The sequence below is a fragment of the Cherax quadricarinatus genome, chromosome 62 (genome assembly GCF_038502225.1).
Source record: "Cherax quadricarinatus isolate ZL_2023a chromosome 62, ASM3850222v1, whole genome shotgun sequence".
Lineage (NCBI taxonomy): Eukaryota > Metazoa > Arthropoda > Malacostraca > Decapoda > Parastacidae > Cherax > Cherax quadricarinatus.
Window position 1 is genome coordinate 8,719,952 of NC_091353.1, and position 20,299 is coordinate 8,740,250.

The following is a 20,299-nucleotide window of genomic DNA, read 5'->3' on the forward strand; positions in this document are numbered from 1 at the left end:
TTTTACATTTGTTAAATAATTCAGGTGCTATTTTTTTTTTTAGCTTTAGAATATTTACTTTATTTTTTACTTAATTCTAACTATAGATTCACTACAAATCTTATGATTACAAGCATTGATCCTGATACCAACCTCTTATTTAATGACTTAAATGATTCAAACAGTTACTGTAATTACTACACAGCAGAACAATCAAAGGCACTTCTCAGAGCCAACAACAACATAACTATCTTTAACTACAATATCAGATCTTTAAGCAAGCATTATGATGACCTCCTAGCATTACTAAATTCCTTGCATGCCAATATGTCCATCATTACACTAACTGAAACCTAGCTAAAGCCTGATAGTACAGATGTCTATGCCATTCCTGGTTACACAGCCATACACAACTGTAGGCCAGACCAACAAGGGGGTGGCACTGCTATATACTACTCAGACCAACTAGAATGTATCACTAATACTTGCACAAGGGATGAACATGGGGAATATATAATAGCTAAATTCAAATCCAAATACCTACAAAAACCTCTCACAGTGATAAAGATCTACAGAGTTCCACAATCAAACATTAACCAATTTAGTCAAAACCTAGGAAGTATGATAACTGATGCACACATGAACAAAGATCACTTACTACTCTCAGGTGACTTCAATATAAATCTCCTGCAAGACCAGGACCCACACGTTACTGAATTCACAAACACAATGAGTAACTGCATGTTGCTACCAACAGTAACAAAACCTACAAGAGTTACAGAGACTAGTGTTTCCCTACTTGACCACATCTGGACCAACACCATATCCCCTTTAAAATCAGGCATAATTACAGATAATACCACAGACCACTACCCTACTTTCCTCATAACAACTCTTGGTAAAATACCCCAAGACACTACTAAAGTCACCTTCAGACTTCACAATGAGGCAGCCATTAATAACTTCACAACAGCAGTAACAAACATTGACTGGCACACTGAGCTAGAAATCTATACAGATATTGACGAATGTTTTAATAATTTTCTAAAAAAGACCCAATACCTTTATAACAAGCACTGCCCTAAAAAAACTAAACAGATGACAGCTAAGAGACTGAACAGTCCCTGGCTAACACCCAGCATTCTCAAATCCATAAATACAAAACACCGATATGAAAAACAGTACAGAATGGGTCACATAACCAGAGACCAAACAAAACGTTACTCGTCAATCCTAACCAGCCTGATAAGAAGGGCAAAAAAATTGTATTATGAGAACAGATTATCCAACTTACAAGGTGATATAAAAAAGACCTGGAAGACCCTATCAGAAATTCTGGGAACAAAAAAGATATCACGACATAGCGAAATAAAATTAGCAAAATCAGATGAACCCCAACTCCCACCAACAGAAACAGCAAACAGACTCAATGATTTCTTCTCCACTATAGGTCAAAACCTTGCCAATAAAATCCCAAGCTCAGATACCCCACCAAATGACTACCTCACTGGCAACTACCCGAACACACTGTTCCTAGCTCCGACTAACCCATACGAAGTCTCCCTTATTATCAACGCACTGAAAAACAAGGCAGGAGATTTAAATACCTTACCACCCTTTATATACAAAAAAGTGTCACAAGTACTATCACCAATCATTGCAACACTCTTTAACAAATCCATTGAATCCTCCACCTTCCCTACAGTTCTCAAAATAGCAAGGGTCACCCCGATCCATAAAGGAGGAGACCAAACAGAGTTGAATAACTTTTTTTTTTTTTTTATTATCACACTGGCCGATTCCCACCAAGGCAGGGTGGCCCGAAAAAGAAAAACTTTCACCATCATTCACTCCATCACTGTCTTGCCAGAAGGGTGCTTTACACTACAGTTTTTAAACTGCAACATTAACACCCCTCCTTCAGAGTGCAGGCACTGTACTTCCCATCTCCAGGACTCAAGTCCGGCCTGCCGGTTTCCCTGAATCCCTTCATAAATGTTACTTTGCTCACACTCCAACAGCACGTCAAGTATTAAAAACCATTTGTCTCCATTCACTCCTATCAAACACGCTCATGCATGCCTGCTGGAAGTCCAAGCCCCTCGCACACAAAACCTCCTTTACCCCCTCCCTCCAACCTTTCCTAGGCCGACCCCTACCCCGCCTTCCTTCCACTACAGACTGATACACTCTTGAAGTCATTCTGTTTCGCTCCATTCTCTCTACATGTCTGAACCACCTCAACAACCCTTCCTCAGCCCTCTGGACAACAGTTTTGGTAATCCCGCACCTCCTCCTAACTTCCAAACTACGAATTCTCTGCATTATATTCACACCACACATTGCCCTCAGACATGACATCTCCACATGACTATAGGCCAATATCCAATTTACACCCTCTCTCAAAAATCTTCGAAAAATTAATTCATAAACGAATCTACTCCTACCTCATCTCCCAAAACATTCTCAACCCCTACCAGTTTGGATTCAGGCCTAATGAAAATACTAATGATGCTATTATACACATGCTAGAACATATATACACTGCAATAGAGAAAAAAGAAGTCCCACTGGGGATCTTCATTGACTTACGTAAAGCTTTTGATACAGTTGACCATGACTTGCTCCACGTAAAATTGTCACACTATGGTATTAGAGGGCACTCCCTCAACTACCTCAAGTCTTACCTCAGCAACAGAAGCCAATATGTGTACGCAAATGGGGCAAGCTCTTCCGCACAACCAATTACAGTTGGTGTCCCACAGGGAAGTGTCCTTGGCCCTCTTCTCTTTCTCCTATACATAAATGACCTACCAAATGCTTCGCAATTACTCAAACCCACACTTTTTGCAGATGACACTACATATGTCTTCTCTCACCCGAGCCCAGTCACGCTAGCCAATACTGTAAACACCGAATTACAGAAAATATCTACCTGGATGAGGACTAACAAACTTACACCAAACATTGACAAAACCTACTTCATTCAGTTTGGTCACAGAGCTACAGATGTACCTCTTAACATAACAATAAACGGATCACCTATCACAGAGCTAACAGAGGGAAAATTCCTAGGAATCCACCTCGATAATAGACTCAAATTTCATACACATATACAACAAATTTCTAAGAAAATCTCCAAGACTGTAGGCATACTATCGAAGATACGGTACTATGTTCCACAGTCAGCCCTCCTGGCCCTTTATCACTCTCTTATTTACCCCTATCTCACCTATAGAATTTGTGCATGGGGCTCAACAACAATTAACCATCTCAGACCACTAATTACCCAACAAAAGGCTGCAGTTAGAATGATAACAAATTCTCACTACAGGCAACACACTCCACCAATATTCAAAACACTCAACCTACTCACCATACAAAACATCCATACTTATTACTGCACCTATTACATACATAGAACACTTAACTCTGATATTAACCCTCCCCTCAAACATCTCCTTGCCAACCTCAACAGAACACATGACCATAACACAAGGCACAGATCACTCTTTGATGTTCCTCGTGTCCATCTCACGCTATGCAAAAACTCTATGCACATAAAAGGCCCTAAAATCTGGAATTCATTACCTGTAAATATAAAAGAAACACTACCTGTTTATAAATTCAAGTCTCTTCTCAAAGATCACTTACTCACTCAAAACCAAATAAATACTGAATAACTGAACCTTATAAATTGTATATCCTATATGTTACTCACAATTATATCACACAAATGTTAAACCTAGGACCCAATCTAACTTTATTATTTTTTTTAAATACACTACACTACAGCAATGCATGCAACCATATGACCTGTCTTTGTAATACTCATTTGTACTTTATAGTTATCTGTTTACAATAATGTTTTATCACTGATTTCATCATTGCTTAGTTAATCTTAAGTTAATTTTAAGCCAACCCGTAATGCTATGCATATAAGTGGCTTTGGCATACTGCTCTTACCTGTATTTTTTGTACCTCTGTTTGTATGCTTAAATTACTAAATAAATAAATAAAATAAATACAATGTTTTACAGTGATGGGTGACATTTATGCATGCAGAAAGCCCATAGTTATGCAGAGCATTTAGATTCTGTATTTGTATGTTTGAATTATTTTTGCAAGATAGGTATTGAACAAGTTATTGTAAATGTATTTAAATTTTGGGGGTCACTGTACCTTGGTATCAGGCAGCTGATGTGATAAAAATAAAAAAAGTCTTATAGAGGAAAAGGCAAAGCCTTATATTAGATTTTGAGTTGCATCTGTAGAAGAATAGGTTACTAGGAAATAAATGGTTGTAATTGATTATGAATAACATGTTGATTAAGAGGGGAGTACAAGGTACTGTACATGGAAGGAATATGGGGAATATAAGGGGATTCCATACACTGGTGACCACTGTATTGTACATAGAGGTGGTGATTTATTAGGTTAATTGTACTTTGCAAAAATATGGGCATCTTGTACTCTAAAAAGGAATGAGACAGTAGTGCAACAAAGTAACTTCTTCAGTCTATTACAGAGAAGAATGGTGGAAGATGAGGAGGAGTTTGAGATAGTCATTCCCTCAAGATTGATAAACCGAACTCATAAACTCCAGGCTGAGGGACTGATGACCTCAAACTCCTCCTCATCTTCCACCGTTCTTCTCTGAAATGGACTGTAGAAGCCCTTGGCTGGGAAAATGTTTCTATAATAATGATTCTTAAATGCTGCACCAGTGTTCCATTTTTCATCACCTAGGTTTTCTGAACCATTTACAACATAAACTTAAAAAATAAAGGTAGTTTTTTAAAAAATGAAAATTTAAGATGGTGGGTGTTTATGTCACTAGGTAGAACTGGACTCGGTGGGTTGCCAGCCAGGCTGTGCCACCCTGGCTGATGGTCGGCAGGAACACCACTTTCTTGTGGCCAGATCTGATGTGAGTATTATATTATATTTGCATTTTTAATACTTAACTTCACTCCCTCAGTAACTAAATTGGGGATTAATAGTGAATGGTCTGAGATCCTAGAGGTTTGTATGATTTTTCCAAGCCTTGCATACAGGAGGGCCCTGTTTATACAGCAAGTTAGGCTCTTTGCTACTGCTGTAAAGCAAAAATTGCTGTAAAGCGAAAAATAGACTTTTCTCAGTTTCAAATGCATATAAAAGCCTGATAACATGTTTACACTATCATATATAGTGGAATGATACACAAATAACCCGCACATAGAAGAGAGAAGCTTACGACGACATTTTGGTCCGACTTGGACCATTTACAAACTCACACTGTGACTTTGTAAATGGTCCAAATCGGACCGAAACGTCGTCGTAAGCTCCTCTCTTCTATGTGCGGGTTATTTGTGTATCGTTCCAGTCACGGTATTGTGCCTTTTTTTGTTATTTATATACAGTGGAACCTCTACTTACAAGTTTAATCCGTTCCATGACCTTGTTCGCATCTGGATTTGCTCGTTTGCAGAGTCAGTTTTCCTCATTTAAATTAATTGGAATGAAATTAATTCGTTCCAGTGGAATTCCAGGGACGAGAAAATACTTCAATAATTTCCCTAATATCAACTCTACGGCTTATTTATCTATCACAGTTCATGTAATATGACATAATAAACAATATTAATAACATAGAAACATGATATATACACTAGAATGAATAAAATACATGTCATTACGTATGTGGCTAGTGGTGGTAACACCGGCCATTGTTGTTGTTGGAGTTTATAGGGCCACCACAGTGGCCATTCCTGCTCCTGGCTACATGTGTAGAGAACCTAGGATAACCCAAAAAAGTCAGACAGCGTGACTTATAAGTGCTACACTCTTAATGCTACACTTAATTGCTACACTCTTTATGCTATAATTTACTACTGCTGCTTCATGTTGTCTGCCACTGTTACCTCATGATGTCTGCCACTGCTGCTTCATGTTGTCTTCCTTGCTACCTCATGATGTCTGCCACTGCTGCTTCATGTTGTGTGCCACTGCTGCTTCATGTTGTCTGCTACTGTTACCTCATGTTGTCTGTCACTGCTGCTTCATGTTGTCTGTCACTGCTACCTCATGTCTGCCATTGCTGCTTCATGTTGTCTGCCACTGCTACCTCATGTTGTCTGCCATTGCTGCTTCATGTTGTCTGCCACTGCTACCTCATGATATCTGCTCCCACTTTTGCTAGCATGTTGAAGAGTTTTCCAATATGTGAAGGTTGAGGGGCAGTGCCAGTCAGACAGGTTTTGAACATCGCCAAAGAATCGAATATTTCTGCTACTTTGAGGTCAACTTCAAGGTACTTTCTGTCATGAAACCAATCAAAATGGTATCTTTTTCTGTAGTATATCTTCCATTCTGTCAAATGAGACCAAAAAATCAGAAATACAACCATAAAAACCATACGAAAATATACCGCTCAGGGGAGGCTAATGGTTGAGAAGTGAACTCCATTATTTATGGTCCGGTTTCTTTCATTTTTGGTATACGTTAAGAAGCATCTTTCCATCATACATTGCCCAAGTTTCAATAAGATAGTCCAACAAACAACTGAGATCCAATTCCCTAGATAAAGAACAAGAGCCCTTCACCAGCGTCAAGGAACCTCCCTTGAGGCCCTCTCGTATCTGGAAATTTCGCTCGCTTCTGGAAGCAAAAAATCGACTGAGCAACTGCTTGTATCTGGAAAAACTCACACGTGGATGTACTCATAAGTAGAGGTTCCACTGTATTAAGTGAGCAAGAGAGGTAGGCCTAAAAAATACATATACAGTCCTTAGCTTATAGTGAGTGTGAATGTGTTTATTGTAGGAAGTCAGAATAAATGAAGAATGGGTATAATTAAAAAACCGCGGCATTAGTGAAATGCTGTAAAGCGAAACACCATAAAGCGGGACCATACTGTACTGTGCAGTGCTGAATGGCCCTGCTGGTTTAGTGCTTAGTTTTAAGTATAATAATGTGCTGTACTGTATTAGGCACTGCTACCCAAACACTATCTTATTAGTCTGTGAAAGTCAGGGACTGGCCCTAGTTGGGAGTGGATATCTTTTTTTTTTTTTTATGGCTCACTGTGTGATAGTTCTTAACTAAAACACTTTTTTTTTACACATTCAGTTTTACAGATTAAATGTTATGTTACCTCAGATAATTTCAAGATGCAGCCCTATCTAAGGTATACTACCACCCCCCAGGATGCCACCCACAACAGTCGAGTAACACCCAGGTACCTACTGACTGCTAGGTGAACAGGGACTGCAGGCGTAAGGAAATATGCCTAAGGTTTCCACTTGTACCTGGGATTGAACCCCAGACACTCAGTGTGTGAGCCAAGCGTGCTACCAACTAAGCCATGGGACACCTCAATTTCTACATCTTTTGATGGATGTAGGCACTTCATCATGCCCCAGATTATCATCTTTCTTGGGTACAGCAACTGTACCCAGCGGCAGACTGGCCATACGGGCATTTGGGCAATGCCCGGTGGGCTGCTGGGCTGGATAAAAAAAAAAGCTGAGAAAAGTCATGAAAAACTGAAACACTGAAATAAAAATGGAGTGTGCCTTAGTTGAGCAGTGAAAACAACCCTGTGGCCCTCAGCAGTTAATGAGCCCACCTGATAAGTGACGGATGCCCGGGCTGGTTTTAAGACCCAGTCCACCTGTTGTGCTATTGTTTCTGCTGTACTTAACATACTGTCTGTACTGTTGTACCAAGGATGCCAATCTCAAATCATTGTGTAAGCATTTCTCCAGCCCATGATGCTCCTGGGAGTAGAGGGAAGAAAGTTCTTGATGTTCAGATTGGGAAATTCTCATCTCTTAAGAGAGATGAGAGAGTATCCATTGATGGGCTTGTGTATGAGATTAATGAATTGCAGTACAATATTATTTAATTTTTACAATAAAAGTACATGTATTTAAGTAATTTTACAGTGGGGTGAAAATAAATACAGTGGTACCCCGAGTTTTGGCCATAATTTGTTCCAGAAAGCTGTTCGAGTACTGTTACCGAATGAATTTGTTCCCATAAGGAATAATGTAAATTCGATTAGTCCATTTCAGTCCCCCAAAATTACACTTACAAAAGCACTTACAATAATACACTTACATAATTGTTCGAGTTGGGAGTTCTACGAAACTCAGGGTACCACTGTAATAGAAAACTACAATACTATTAAGAAGAGACAGAACCAGTACATCATTGAGGAAGGTTTCATCTGTTGAAAAAGAATATGTGATGTGACACAATACTATAATGATTGTCTTAATACATTTCAGTTGTTTTATATACAGTACATTTATGAAGGTATTCAGGGAGTCCTGGAGGTGGGAAGTACAGTGTCTGCACTTTGAAGGTGGGGTGGGAACGTTTGCAGTTTTGAACTGTAGTATTGGTGCCCCTCTAGTAAGACAGTGATGGAGTGAGTGATGGTGAAAGTGTTCTTTTTTTTGGGGTCACCCTACCTCAGTGGGAGACAGTGGTTTGACAGAAAATGGGAATGCAGTTATATTTCCTTTCATTACATGTTAGTAGTTGTGCTTAACAATTTACAAATGGGCAAAATTATTTACAGGCATTATGTCTCAATCCACAGCAGGATTCAAACCTGCACACACTGCACCAAAGTATTCAGTACTTTATCAACACAGTAGCAGTGTTAAGGATTCCACTCCCATTGCACATCTTAAGTATGTATATCTTTCATTAACACCCCTCTGAAGGAGGGGTGTTAATGTTGCAGTTTAAAAACTGTAGTGTAAAGCACCCTTCTGGCAAGACAGTGATGGAGTGAATGATGGTGAAAGTTTTTTCTATTTCGGGCCACCCTGCCTTGGTGGGAATCGGCCAGTGTGTTAATAATAATAAAAAAAATCTTTCAGGCCATCTACAGCTATACAAGTGACAGTCGAGGATCATGTTATGTGTTTGAGGGAGAGAAATCACTGGTGGCCTGGTTCAGGGGATACCTCATCGTTGCCTCCACAGACAAGGGAGGACCAGTCGGCAGGTTGGTTGTGAAATTACTAATTTCCATCAGAATTGTTGTAACGTAGTTTGTGCTGTTATTTGTCGTTTATAATTATTGTTGTTTCTTCCTTCATAAGCCATGCATGCCGTAAGAGGTGACCAAAATGACAGGAGCAAGGGGCTAGTAACTCCTGTATTCATTACTAAATTTTAAAAGAGAAACTTTCTCTTTTCTTTTTAGGTCACCCTGCCTGGGTGAAATATGGCTAGTTTGTTAAAAAAAAAAATTATTGTTGTATGGCCTAAGGAAATGGAGAAGAACCCTTCCTCTGTAAACCATGTGTGTCTTGAAAGGCTACCAAAATGCTGGGAGCAAGGGACTAGTAACCCCTTCTGTATAAATTACTAAATGTAAAAAGAAAAACTTTGCTTCTTCTTTTTTTGGAAGATGGCCATTGTGTTAAAAAAAATTACAAGAACTCTCTTGTACTGTATCATATGAAAATATAAATAAAAAGTAATGTCACTTTTTGTAGTAGTAGTAATATTAATAGTAGTCTTCATCCAGACACACACAAATCTCTACAGTGCTCTGTATAATGTACAATACATAATTATGCAGAACAATGTTAACTGCATAATTTCAGTATGTTGTATACAGTAGCTGAGAATCAGTACCTACCTATCTATACAGTATAAAGTAGCAGAGAATTAGTACTTAACTACCTATACAGTAGCAGAGAATAAGAAAGCGCTGGACAGGCACCTGAAATCAGTACCTGAGCAGCCGGGCTGTGGCTCTTACGTCAACTTGCAGTAACAGCCTGGCTGATCAGACCCTAATCCACCACGAGGCCTGGTCCCAGACCGGGCCGCTGGGGTGTTGACCCCCGAAACCCTCTTCAGGTGTACTCCAGGTAAGTACCTATCTACCTATACAGTAGCAGGTGTTTGGAACCTACCTGTGGTGGTTAACGAAAATCACCCATTTCATAGTGTGTGTGTGTGTGTGTGTGTGTGTGTGTCACTTCTAGTTCTTTAGTACTGCTGTTGAAGGGCTCTTGAATTAAGCAGTTAGAACTGCCCTCCTCTTCCTCATATCAAACCTGATTTCTCCCTATCCCACCCATTTCATAGGTGCTGTATGACCCTCTTGGGTTTTACACCTCCCCATATACAGTGGACCCCCGCCTTACGATCAGCTTCCAATGCGACCAATTATGTAAGTGTATTTATGTAAGTGCTTTTGTACGTGTATGTTTGGGGGTCTGAAACGGACTAATCTAATTCACAATATTCCTTATGGGAACAAATTCGTTCGGTAACGGCACCTGAACATACTTCTGGAATGAAATTATATCGTAAGGCGGGGGTCCACTGTATATGTATTTTTTTATTAACACGTCAGTTGTTTCCCACAGAGGCAGAGTGACCAAAAAAACTTGTCTTGCCAGAGGCGTGCCGACTATAATCCTGTAATATTAACTCTTTCAGGGTCCAGAGGCCAAATTTCAAAGTGTGCACCAGGGTCCAAGAATTTTCAAAAAATAATTTTGTTATTTTTTTCTTATGAAATGGTAGAGAATCGTTTTCTGAAGGTAATAAAACAAAAAGTATGAAACTTGCTGGAAAATTGATGAAATTATGTTCTCGCGAATTTTGATGTGTTGGCGATATTTACGCATCGGCGATTTTGCCGTCTTTGACTCCCATTTTAGGGCAATTACAGTATTCCAGTCAACCAAATTCTTAGCTATTTTACTAGTATTGCTTCTATTCTATCGATTGAGCACAAGAAATAGCCAAGTCAACTATTTCAACAACAAAATAAAGTGACCGGAAATTGGTAATTTGGCCAATTCAATGCAAAGTTCAAAATATTTCAATTTCAAAATAGGATCTAAAATAAACAATGCAGGCATTCCTGGCACTAAACTAACATTTCCTCTGTTCATTAGTTATGTTTTCAGGCTTTACAAATGAATTCTATTTTGATTTTTTATTCACATAATGAATTTTTATTCAAACCAAAAAATAGAAGATTTACTGTTATGCAATATTGTAATAATTGTATAAATAATATCACCACATTTGTGAACATATATTAGACCCACCAACTGTCATGTATTAGACGTGTGAAGTCATTTGTTTACTCTTGAACACTGGCAAAAATTTAACATTTCTGCTATTTGGAGCTCAGTTTCAAGCCATTTCCAGTAATAAAACCAATCAAAATCATCTCTATTTCCATAAAATATCTTCCATTCTATCAAATGAGACCAAGAAATTGCAAATACAACTATAAAAAACATACAAAAAAACACTGCAAAATCGCTGTTTTAACCCTTTCAGGGTCCGTCCCGTAGATCTACGGCTTTGCGTTCAGTGTCCAAACTGTAGATCTACGTCATGAGCTCAGCTCACTCTGATAAACTGTGAGTGGTACACTTGGGCCTAGATATGAGAGAATACATCTATGTGGTATGTGTGCACCACATAAAACAAATCCTGCAGCACACTGTGTATAATGAGAGAAAAAAAATGAAACCAAGATTTTCGATTAAAACAGCAACTTTGCAGTGTTTTTTCGTATGTTTTTTATAGTTGTATTTGCAATTTCTTGGTCTCATTTGATAGAATGGAAGACATATTACAGAAATAGAGATGATTTTGATTGGTTTTAGCACCGGAAATGGCTTGAAACTGAGCTCAAAGTAGCGGAAATGTTAAATTTTTGTCGATGTTCAAGAGTAAACAAACGACCTCACACGTCTAATACATGCCAGCTGGTGGGTCTAATATACATTCACAAATGTGGTGATGATATTTATACAATTATTACAATATTGCATAACAGTAAATCTTCTATTTTTTGGTGTGAATAAAAATTCATTATGTAAATAAAAAATAAAAATGGGATTTATTTGTAAAGCCTCAAAACGTAACTAATGAACCGAGGAAATGTTAGTTTAGTGCCAGGAATGCCTACATTGTTTATTCTGGATGCTATTTTGAAATTGGAATATTTTGAACTTTGTGTTAAATTGGCCAAATTACCAATTTCCGATCACTTTATTTTGTAGTTGAAACAGTTGACTTGGCGATTTCTTGTGCTCAATCGATAGAATAGAAGTAATACTAGTAAAATAGCTAAGAATTTGGTCGACTGGAATGATGTAATTGGCCTAAAATGGAAGTCAAAGTCGGCAAAATCGCCAATTCGTAAATATCGCTGACACATCAAAATTCGCGAGAGCATAATTTCGTCAATTTTCCATCAAATTTCGTACTTTTTGTTTTATTACCTTCACAAAAAGATTCTCTACCATTTCATAAGAAAAAATAACAATTTTTTTTTGGAAAATTCTTGGACACTGGTGCGTGACTTCAGATTTTGGCCTTGGACCCTGAAAGGGTTAATCGAAAATTACGGTCTCGTTTTTTTTTCTCTCATTATGCACTGTATGCTGCAGGATTTGTTTTATGTGGAGCACACATACCACATAGATATATTCTCTCATATCTAGGCATAAATTTACTGCTCACAGCTTATCAAAGTGAGATGAGCTCATGGCGTAGATCTACGGTTTGGACCCTGAACGTAAAGCCGTAGATCTACGGCACGGACCCTGAAAGGGTTAATAACCACTCACACATTGTGGTTTTTCTTTCTACCTTTCCTTTCTTGGTAAATTTCCTTCCACTACAATCTTACTAAATAACATTATGGCTAATACCAAAATTTATTTTCCACTTCAGTCCTTTTAAATAATATACAGAATTTGTTTTCAAGTTCAATCGTATTAATAACATTATGGATAATACTAAAATTTATTTTCCAGTGGAGAGAGATTTACAGTATTTCTTTTTAACATCGCCTGCATTATTCTCACATTTTCAGGGTCAGCGACCAAAACATCACTATATATGATCTGACGAACAAGCTAGTGGCCTTGAGCACCAAGGTACAGGGATTGGCTGGTGTTGTGAGTGAATGGGGAGGACTGTATCTGGTCACCGCACAACCTGCCCTCATACACATGTCTGAGAAAGATCTCCACAGCAAATTTCAACTTCTTTTCAAGAAGAATCAGTTTGATATTGCTATTAGGTAAGTTTATAATACAGAGTAGTCCCCCCATATCTGCAGGGGATATGTTTCAAGACCTACTGTGATATTTTATGCAAAATAAGTCTAGAAATGGTACCTTTTCGCTGATGGGAAGCATTTTACAGCTCCTCTTAGGCTCTGAAGAATGGCCACCATTGCTACTTTTGTGCTTTTGGGCCATTTTTAAGCAAAAATAAGGGTTATTTTGGGGCCACAGTAAACCATGGATAACTGAAACCGCAAAAACCGAATCCACAGATACAGGGGTTCTACTGTATAAGTTAGTTTAACATGTTTATTATGCACCCCATACCCATCCTGTGGGTGGTAGTCAAAAGATTACAGAGGTACATAATGGGTCCAGGGACTGGGCCCCAAAGTTGTGATAGCTGAACAAGTTATAGTGGTAATGAACTATTTACACGTCGTTTATATCTGGTTACAATTGTAATGAGTTATTTGTACAGGAGCTCCTTGACATTCGATGGGGTTAAGTTCTGACAAACCCATCGGAAGTCGAAAACATCGTAAGTTGGATGTGAATATGCTATGTTAAATATATAAATTAAGTAAATAAATAACTGTCACTGAATAAGTAAATAAATAATTACCGTAACTAAATACAAGCATTAAGAAGTAAATAAATGAATACAAGTTAATAACTTCATGTTGGGTAATTATCTCAAGCTTTATCTCCAAAGTAATTGCTTTTGCACCATCGTAAAGTTGAAGTATAGTAAGTCGAACCATCGTATGTCGAGGAGCAACTGTACTAAGAAATTTTAACGTTGGGACTTGGTAAATGTAATATGTTTGACCTGTGTTAGAAAGATTAATGCTTATACTGAATCCTTTCAGCAATGAAGTTCATGTCAGTGTAGTTCATGTCAGTGTAGCTCATGTCAATGTAATTCATGTCAGTTGCCTTGGTCTACATACCTTTCAATGGGGGTGGAGGGAGAGTACCCTAGGGCTCATAAAGGGCTCTTGATCCAAGGAATTTGAGCTGCTCTCCCCTTCCTTGGATCAAGCCAGATTACCTCCCCTTCCTCAGGCACTGCATGACCCTTATGAGTTTGGTGCTTCCCATGAATGTAATAAAATTAATCCACCTAATTATGATAATGATAATACTGTACAGCTTCTCCTCACTTAATGACAGAGTTCTGTTCCCGAGACCATGTCGTTAAATGAATTCATCACTAAGTGGGGCGCATACTATAATGGCAGTGAGTTTGTGTAAACCATCTTTGATATTGTTTTAATGTCACCTTTGCACCATTTATAATATTTCTGGTATACAGAGGTACCCCAAGTTTTGTACAGCTCCCAACAATTATGTAAGTGTATTAATTGTAAGTGCTTTTGTAAGTGTATTTTTGGGGGTCTGAAATGGACTAATCTAATTTACATTATTCCTTATAGGAACAAATTCATTTGGTAATGGCACTTGAACAGCTTTCTGGAGCGAATTATGGCCAAAACTCAGGGTATGGCTGTACATATTTTTAAATGTTTATACAGTAGTTTACTGTATATTGAAATAAACAGAATAGAGGAAATCATGTATAAATTAGGTATAAATACTGGTCAGAGAGCCCGTCATAAGTAAGGAGAGGCTGTATTATAATAATAATACATGTAATAAATGTAGGTAGTAGGTTGGTAGACAGCAACCGCCCAGGGAGGTACTACCGTCCTGCCAAGTGAGTGTAAAATGAAAACCTCTAATTGTTTTACATGATGGTAGGATTGCTGGTGTCTTTTTTTCTGTCTCATAATCATGAAAGATTTCAGGTACGACTTGCTACTTATACTTAATACTTAGGTCACACTACACATGCATGTAGTACAAGCATATATATACACACCCCTCTGGGTTTTCTTCTGTTTTTCTTACTGGTTCTTATTCTTGTTTATTTCCTCTTACCTCCATGGGGAAGTGGAACAGAATTCTTCCTCCGTAAGCCATGAGTGTTGTAAGAGGCGACTAAAATGCTGGGAGCAAGGGGCTAGTAACCCCTTCTCCTGTACATATTACTAAATGTAAAAGGAGAAACTTTCATTTTTCCTTTTGGGCCACCCCGCCTCGGTGGGATACGGCCGATGTGTTGAAAGAAAGAAAGTAGGTTGGTAGACAGCAACCACCCAAGGAGGTACTACCGTCCTGCCAAATGAGTGTAAAACAAAAGCCTGTAATTGTTTTACATGATGGTAGGATTGCTGGTGTCTTTTGTCTGTCTCATAAACATGCAAGATTTCAGGTACGTCTTGCTACTTCTACTTACACTTAGGTCACACTACACATACATGTACAAGCACATATATACACACCCCTCTGGGTTTTCTTCTATTTTCTTTCTAGTTCTTATTCTTGTTTATTTCCTCTTTTCTCCATGGGGAAGTGGAACAGAATTCTTCCTTCGTAAGCCATGCATGTTGTAAGAGGCGACTAAAATGCCCTGAGCAAGGGGCTAGTAACCTCTTCTCCTGTATATATTACTAAATGTAAAAGGAGAAACTTTCGTTTTTCCTTTTGGGTCACCCCGCCTCGGTGGGATACAGCCGGTGTGTTGAAAGAAAGAAGAAGTAGGTTGGTAGACAGCAACCACCCAGGGAGGTACTACCGTCCTGCCAAGAGAGTGTAAAACGAAAACCTGTAATTGTTTTACATGATGGTAGGATTGCTGGTGTCTTTTGTCTGTCTCATAAACATGCAAGATTTCAGGTATGTCTTGCTACTTCTACTTACACTTAGGTCACACTACACATACATGTACAAGCATATACATGTATATACACACCCCTCTGGGTTTTCTTCTATTTTCTTTCTAGTTCTTGTTCTTGTTTATTTCCTCTTATCTCCTTGGGGAAGTGGAATAGAATTCTTCCTCCGTAAGCCATGCATGTTGTAAGAGGCAATTAAAATGCCGGGAGCAAGGGGGCTAGTAACCCCTTCTCTTGTATATATTACTAAATGTAAAAGGAGAAACTTTCGTTTTTTCTTTTCGGCTGGTACGTTGAAAGAATAATAATAATAATAATAATAATAATAATAATACTTGTAATAATAATAGTAATGGTTCCCCTGTAATAATAATTTAATAATCATTTTGTAAAGCATGGCAATATGTAGTATTTCACTGAGATTTATTAATTGTTTCTAACCTACGTTCAGTCTGGCCAAGACACAATGCTGCGACCAGGAAGAAGTCGCGGAAATTTTACGTCAGTATGGAGATTGGCTGTACAGTAAGGGCAACCATCCGGTTGCTATGGACCAGTACATCAAGACCATCCCCCATCTCGAACCCTCGTATGTCATTCGGAAGGTAAATGAATGCCCCTGTGGAAGGGATTCCCTTTCACTTATGAAGTTTGGGAGACTGAATTATTTTTTTGTTATTGTTGCTGACCTCTTGCACTCACACAATACTGTATTTGTATGGTGCAAAAATGTTAGGCAATATGGATGAAAGTAGAATTTTTAGAAATGCTCAGACTAACATCAAGGATGTCAGAGAGGTAAGGAATCAGTCATTATATCATCATGTTCAAATATAAGACTGGTCTGAAGAATAATGAATGTTCAGAGTTGATATAGGTCATAGTTAAAAGCTAAGAGTTTATTCAAATCATAGTGAAAGCATAAATCTAGGACTTCATTCAGGTCTGGTGGCCTGGTGGTTAACGCTCTCACTTCACACGGTGAGGGTCAGGGTTCGATTCCCAGCCAGAGTAGAAACATTGGGTGTGTTTCTTTTTACCTGTTGTCTATGTTCCCCATCAGTAAAATGGGTACCTGGGTGTTAGTCGGCTGGTGTGGGTCGCATCCTGGGACACTGACCTAATTTGTCTGAAATGTTCAGCATAACAAGGGGCTTTCTATATAGTAGTATGTCATTGATGTCAGCTATGGCCTGTATACCATGTACATGTTCTTGTAGTAAATAAAGATATTATTCTTCTTCTTCTTCTTTCAACAAACCGACCATATCCCACCAAGGCGGGGTGGCCCAAAAAAGAAAAAAACGAAAGTTTCTCTTTTTAAATTTAGTAATTTATTCAGGAGAAGGGGTTACTAGCCCCTTGCTCCCGGCATTTTAGTCGCCTTTTACAACATGCATGACTTACGGAGGAAGAATTCTGTTCCACTTCCCCATGGAGATAAGAGGAAATAAACAAGAACAAGAACTAGAAAGAAAATAGAAGAAAACCCAGAGGGGTGTGTATATATATGCTTGTGATGAATGGTTTGAAAAACCGACATGTTGAAGATTGAGACACTTATGCAGCATATGGGAATCTTTATTCAGGAAACGTTTCGCCACACAGTGGCTTCATCAGTCCAATACAAAGAGGAAGGCGTAAGGAGAGGAGGAGAATGAGGTAATCAGTCCCTCAACCTGGAGTCGATGTGTTCAGTCCATCAATCTTCTACAAGATTGATGGACTGAACACATCGACTCCAGGTTGAGGGACTGATTACCTCATTCTCCTCCTCTCCTTACGCCTTCCTCTTTATATATGCTTGTACATGTATGTGTAGTGTGACCTAAGTGTAAGCAGAAGTAGCAAGACGTACCTGAAATCTTGCATGTTTATGAGACAGACAAAAGACACCAGCAATCCTACCATCATGTAAAACAATTACAGGCTTTCGTTTTACACTCACTTGGCAGGATGGTAGTACCTCCCTGGGTGGTTGCTGTCTACCAACCTACTACCTACAATTATTATTATTCTTTTTTTTTTTCCAACAAACCGGCCGTATCCCACCAAGGCAGGGTGGCCCAAAAAGAAAAACGAAAGTTTCTCTTTTTAAATTTAGTAATTTATACGGGAGAAGGGGTTACTAGCCCCTTGCTCCCAGCATTTTAGTCTCCTCTTACAACACGCATGGCTTACGGAGGAAGAATTCTGTTCCACTTCCCCATGGAGATAAGAGGAAATAAACAAGAACAAGAACTAGAAAGAAAATAGTAGAAGAAAACCCAGAGGGGTGTGTATATATATGCTTGTACATGTATGTGTAGTGTGACCTAAGTGTAAGTAGAAGTAGCAAGACGTACCTGAAATCTTGCATGTGTATGAGACAAAAAAAAAAAGACACCAGCAATCCTACCATCATGTAAAACAATTACAGGCTTCAGTTTTACACTCACTTGGCAGGATGGTAGTACCTCCCTGGGTGGTTGCTGCCAACCAACCTACTACCTAGGACAATTATTATTATTATTATAGTGAAAGCATAAAGCTAGGACTTCATTCAGACCATAGTGAAAGCCTAATGCTAAATTCTATCTTTTTTTCCACAGTATCTGGACACCCAGCACATCCACAACCTGACAACATACCTGCAAGCATTACATCGGTCAGGATCGGCGACGGCTGACCACACCAGTCTCCTCCTCAACTGCTACACACGTCTGCGTGACACGAAGCAACTTGATGAATTCATTATGGTAATCATCGATGGGACTGATTTTTATCCGTCAGATGTCAAGTGTATTTGACAAACTATGCTGTATAAGTATAAAGTACAGTGGACTCTCGGGTAACGCATTTAATTCATTCCAGAGAGCTAGCCTTTAGCTGATTTAGCCTTTAGCCGAATTAATTTTCCCCATAAGAAATAATGGAAATCCAATTAATCCATTTCAGACAGCCAAAAGTATTAACAAAAAATATTTTTTTAAAGATTAAATATAAATATACATACAGAAAACAATGACAAATAAATAAAAAGCACTAATAAAATGGATAAATGAACATTTAACATCACACTTACCTTTATTGACTTTTCTTTATTGACTTGACTTGTTGGTGTATGGTAGACACGTAGGAGGCAAGAGGAAGGCGAATTTATTATGCTTCAATATGACACTAATATCATCTCTATGGCTTATTTATCCATCACAATTCATCGAATATGACATTATAAACAATATTAATAACATAAAAACATGATATATGCTCTAGAATGAATAAAATATGTCAATGTATGAGAGGAGTAAGTGGTGGTGTTGTGTTTATAAGGGCCTCTGAGAGAAGCTGTACATAGTGGTGGTGTGTGAGGCACCAGCAGAACCCACCACCACTATCACACTTAAACAATATATTTAATTTATAAATAAGAAATATATACATTTTAATTTATAAATAAGTAATACAGTGGACCCCCGGTTAACGAACTTTTTTCATTCCAGTAGTATGTTCAGGTACCAGTACTGACGGAATTTTTTCCCATAAGGAATATTGTGAAGTAGATTAGTCCATTTCAGACCCCCAAACATACACGTACAAACGCACTTACATAAATACACTTACATAATTGGTCGCATTTGGAGGTGATCGTTAAGCGGGGGTCCACTGTATTTACATTTTAATTTATAAATAAGTAAGTTTATTCGGTTATACACAAATGCAGTTATGTACATAGATTATCATACGTTGCATATGTGTAAAGTACCTAGGATCACCGAAAAAAGTCAGAGTGACTTATGTACGTATTTCTATAGGGGTCCTTTTATATTTCTACTTATATTTACTTTTATGTAGGTAGTAGGTTGGTAGACAGCAACCGCCCAGAGAGGTACTACCGTCCTGCCAGGTGTGTGTAAAACGGAATTCTGTAATTGTTTTACATGATGGTAGGATTGCTGGTGTCTTTTTTTCTGTCTTAAACATGCAAGATTTCAGGTACGTCTTGCTACTTCTACTTACACTTAGGTCACGCTACACATACATGTACAAGCATATATATACACACTCCTCTGGGTTTTCTTCTGTTTTCTTTCTAGTTCTTGTTCTTGTTTATTTCCTCTTATCTCCATGGGGAAGTGGAACAGAATTCTTCCTCCGTAAGCCATGCGTGTTGTAAGAGGCGACTAAAATGCCGGGAGCAAGGGCCTAGTAACCCCTTCTCCTGTATAAATTACTAAATTTAAAAAGAGAAACTTTTGTTTTTCTTTTTAGGCCACCCTGCCTTGGTGGGATACGGCCGGTTTGTTGAAAAAAAAAATTACTTTTATACTTACACTTTTATATTTACACTTACCTTGGAGGAGATGTTAGTTTAATTAGTTAGCTTGATGGAGGAGATGCTGGCAGAGGTTTAGGGTGGTGGAAGATAGCAGGGCGGCATATGTTCAGCGGCCCTACACACATCCAACAACACTGGAGAGTTACTTTCGTGTCATTTTTTTTATCGCTTACTCACTTAACATACTTGCTACACTG

General features: G+C 38.4%; 1 protein-coding gene across 4 annotated transcripts in view; it reads left to right on the plus strand.

Annotated features, from left to right (window-relative positions):
• Positions 1–20,299, plus strand: part of Vps11 (vacuolar protein sorting 11) — an 81,084-nt gene that overhangs the window by 28,495 nt on the left and 32,290 nt on the right. For all 4 annotated transcript variants that reach the window (XM_070098378.1, XM_070098380.1, XM_070098381.1 and 1 more), the window contains exons 6-10: positions 4,820–4,909; positions 8,859–8,986; positions 12,848–13,057; positions 16,236–16,389; positions 18,376–18,522. In XM_070098378.1, the coding sequence (XP_069954479.1) occupies positions 4,820–4,909; positions 8,859–8,986; positions 12,848–13,057; positions 16,236–16,389; positions 18,376–18,522 (729 nt within the window). The remainder of the gene's footprint in view (positions 1–4,819; positions 4,910–8,858; positions 8,987–12,847; positions 13,058–16,235; positions 16,390–18,375; positions 18,523–20,299) is intronic.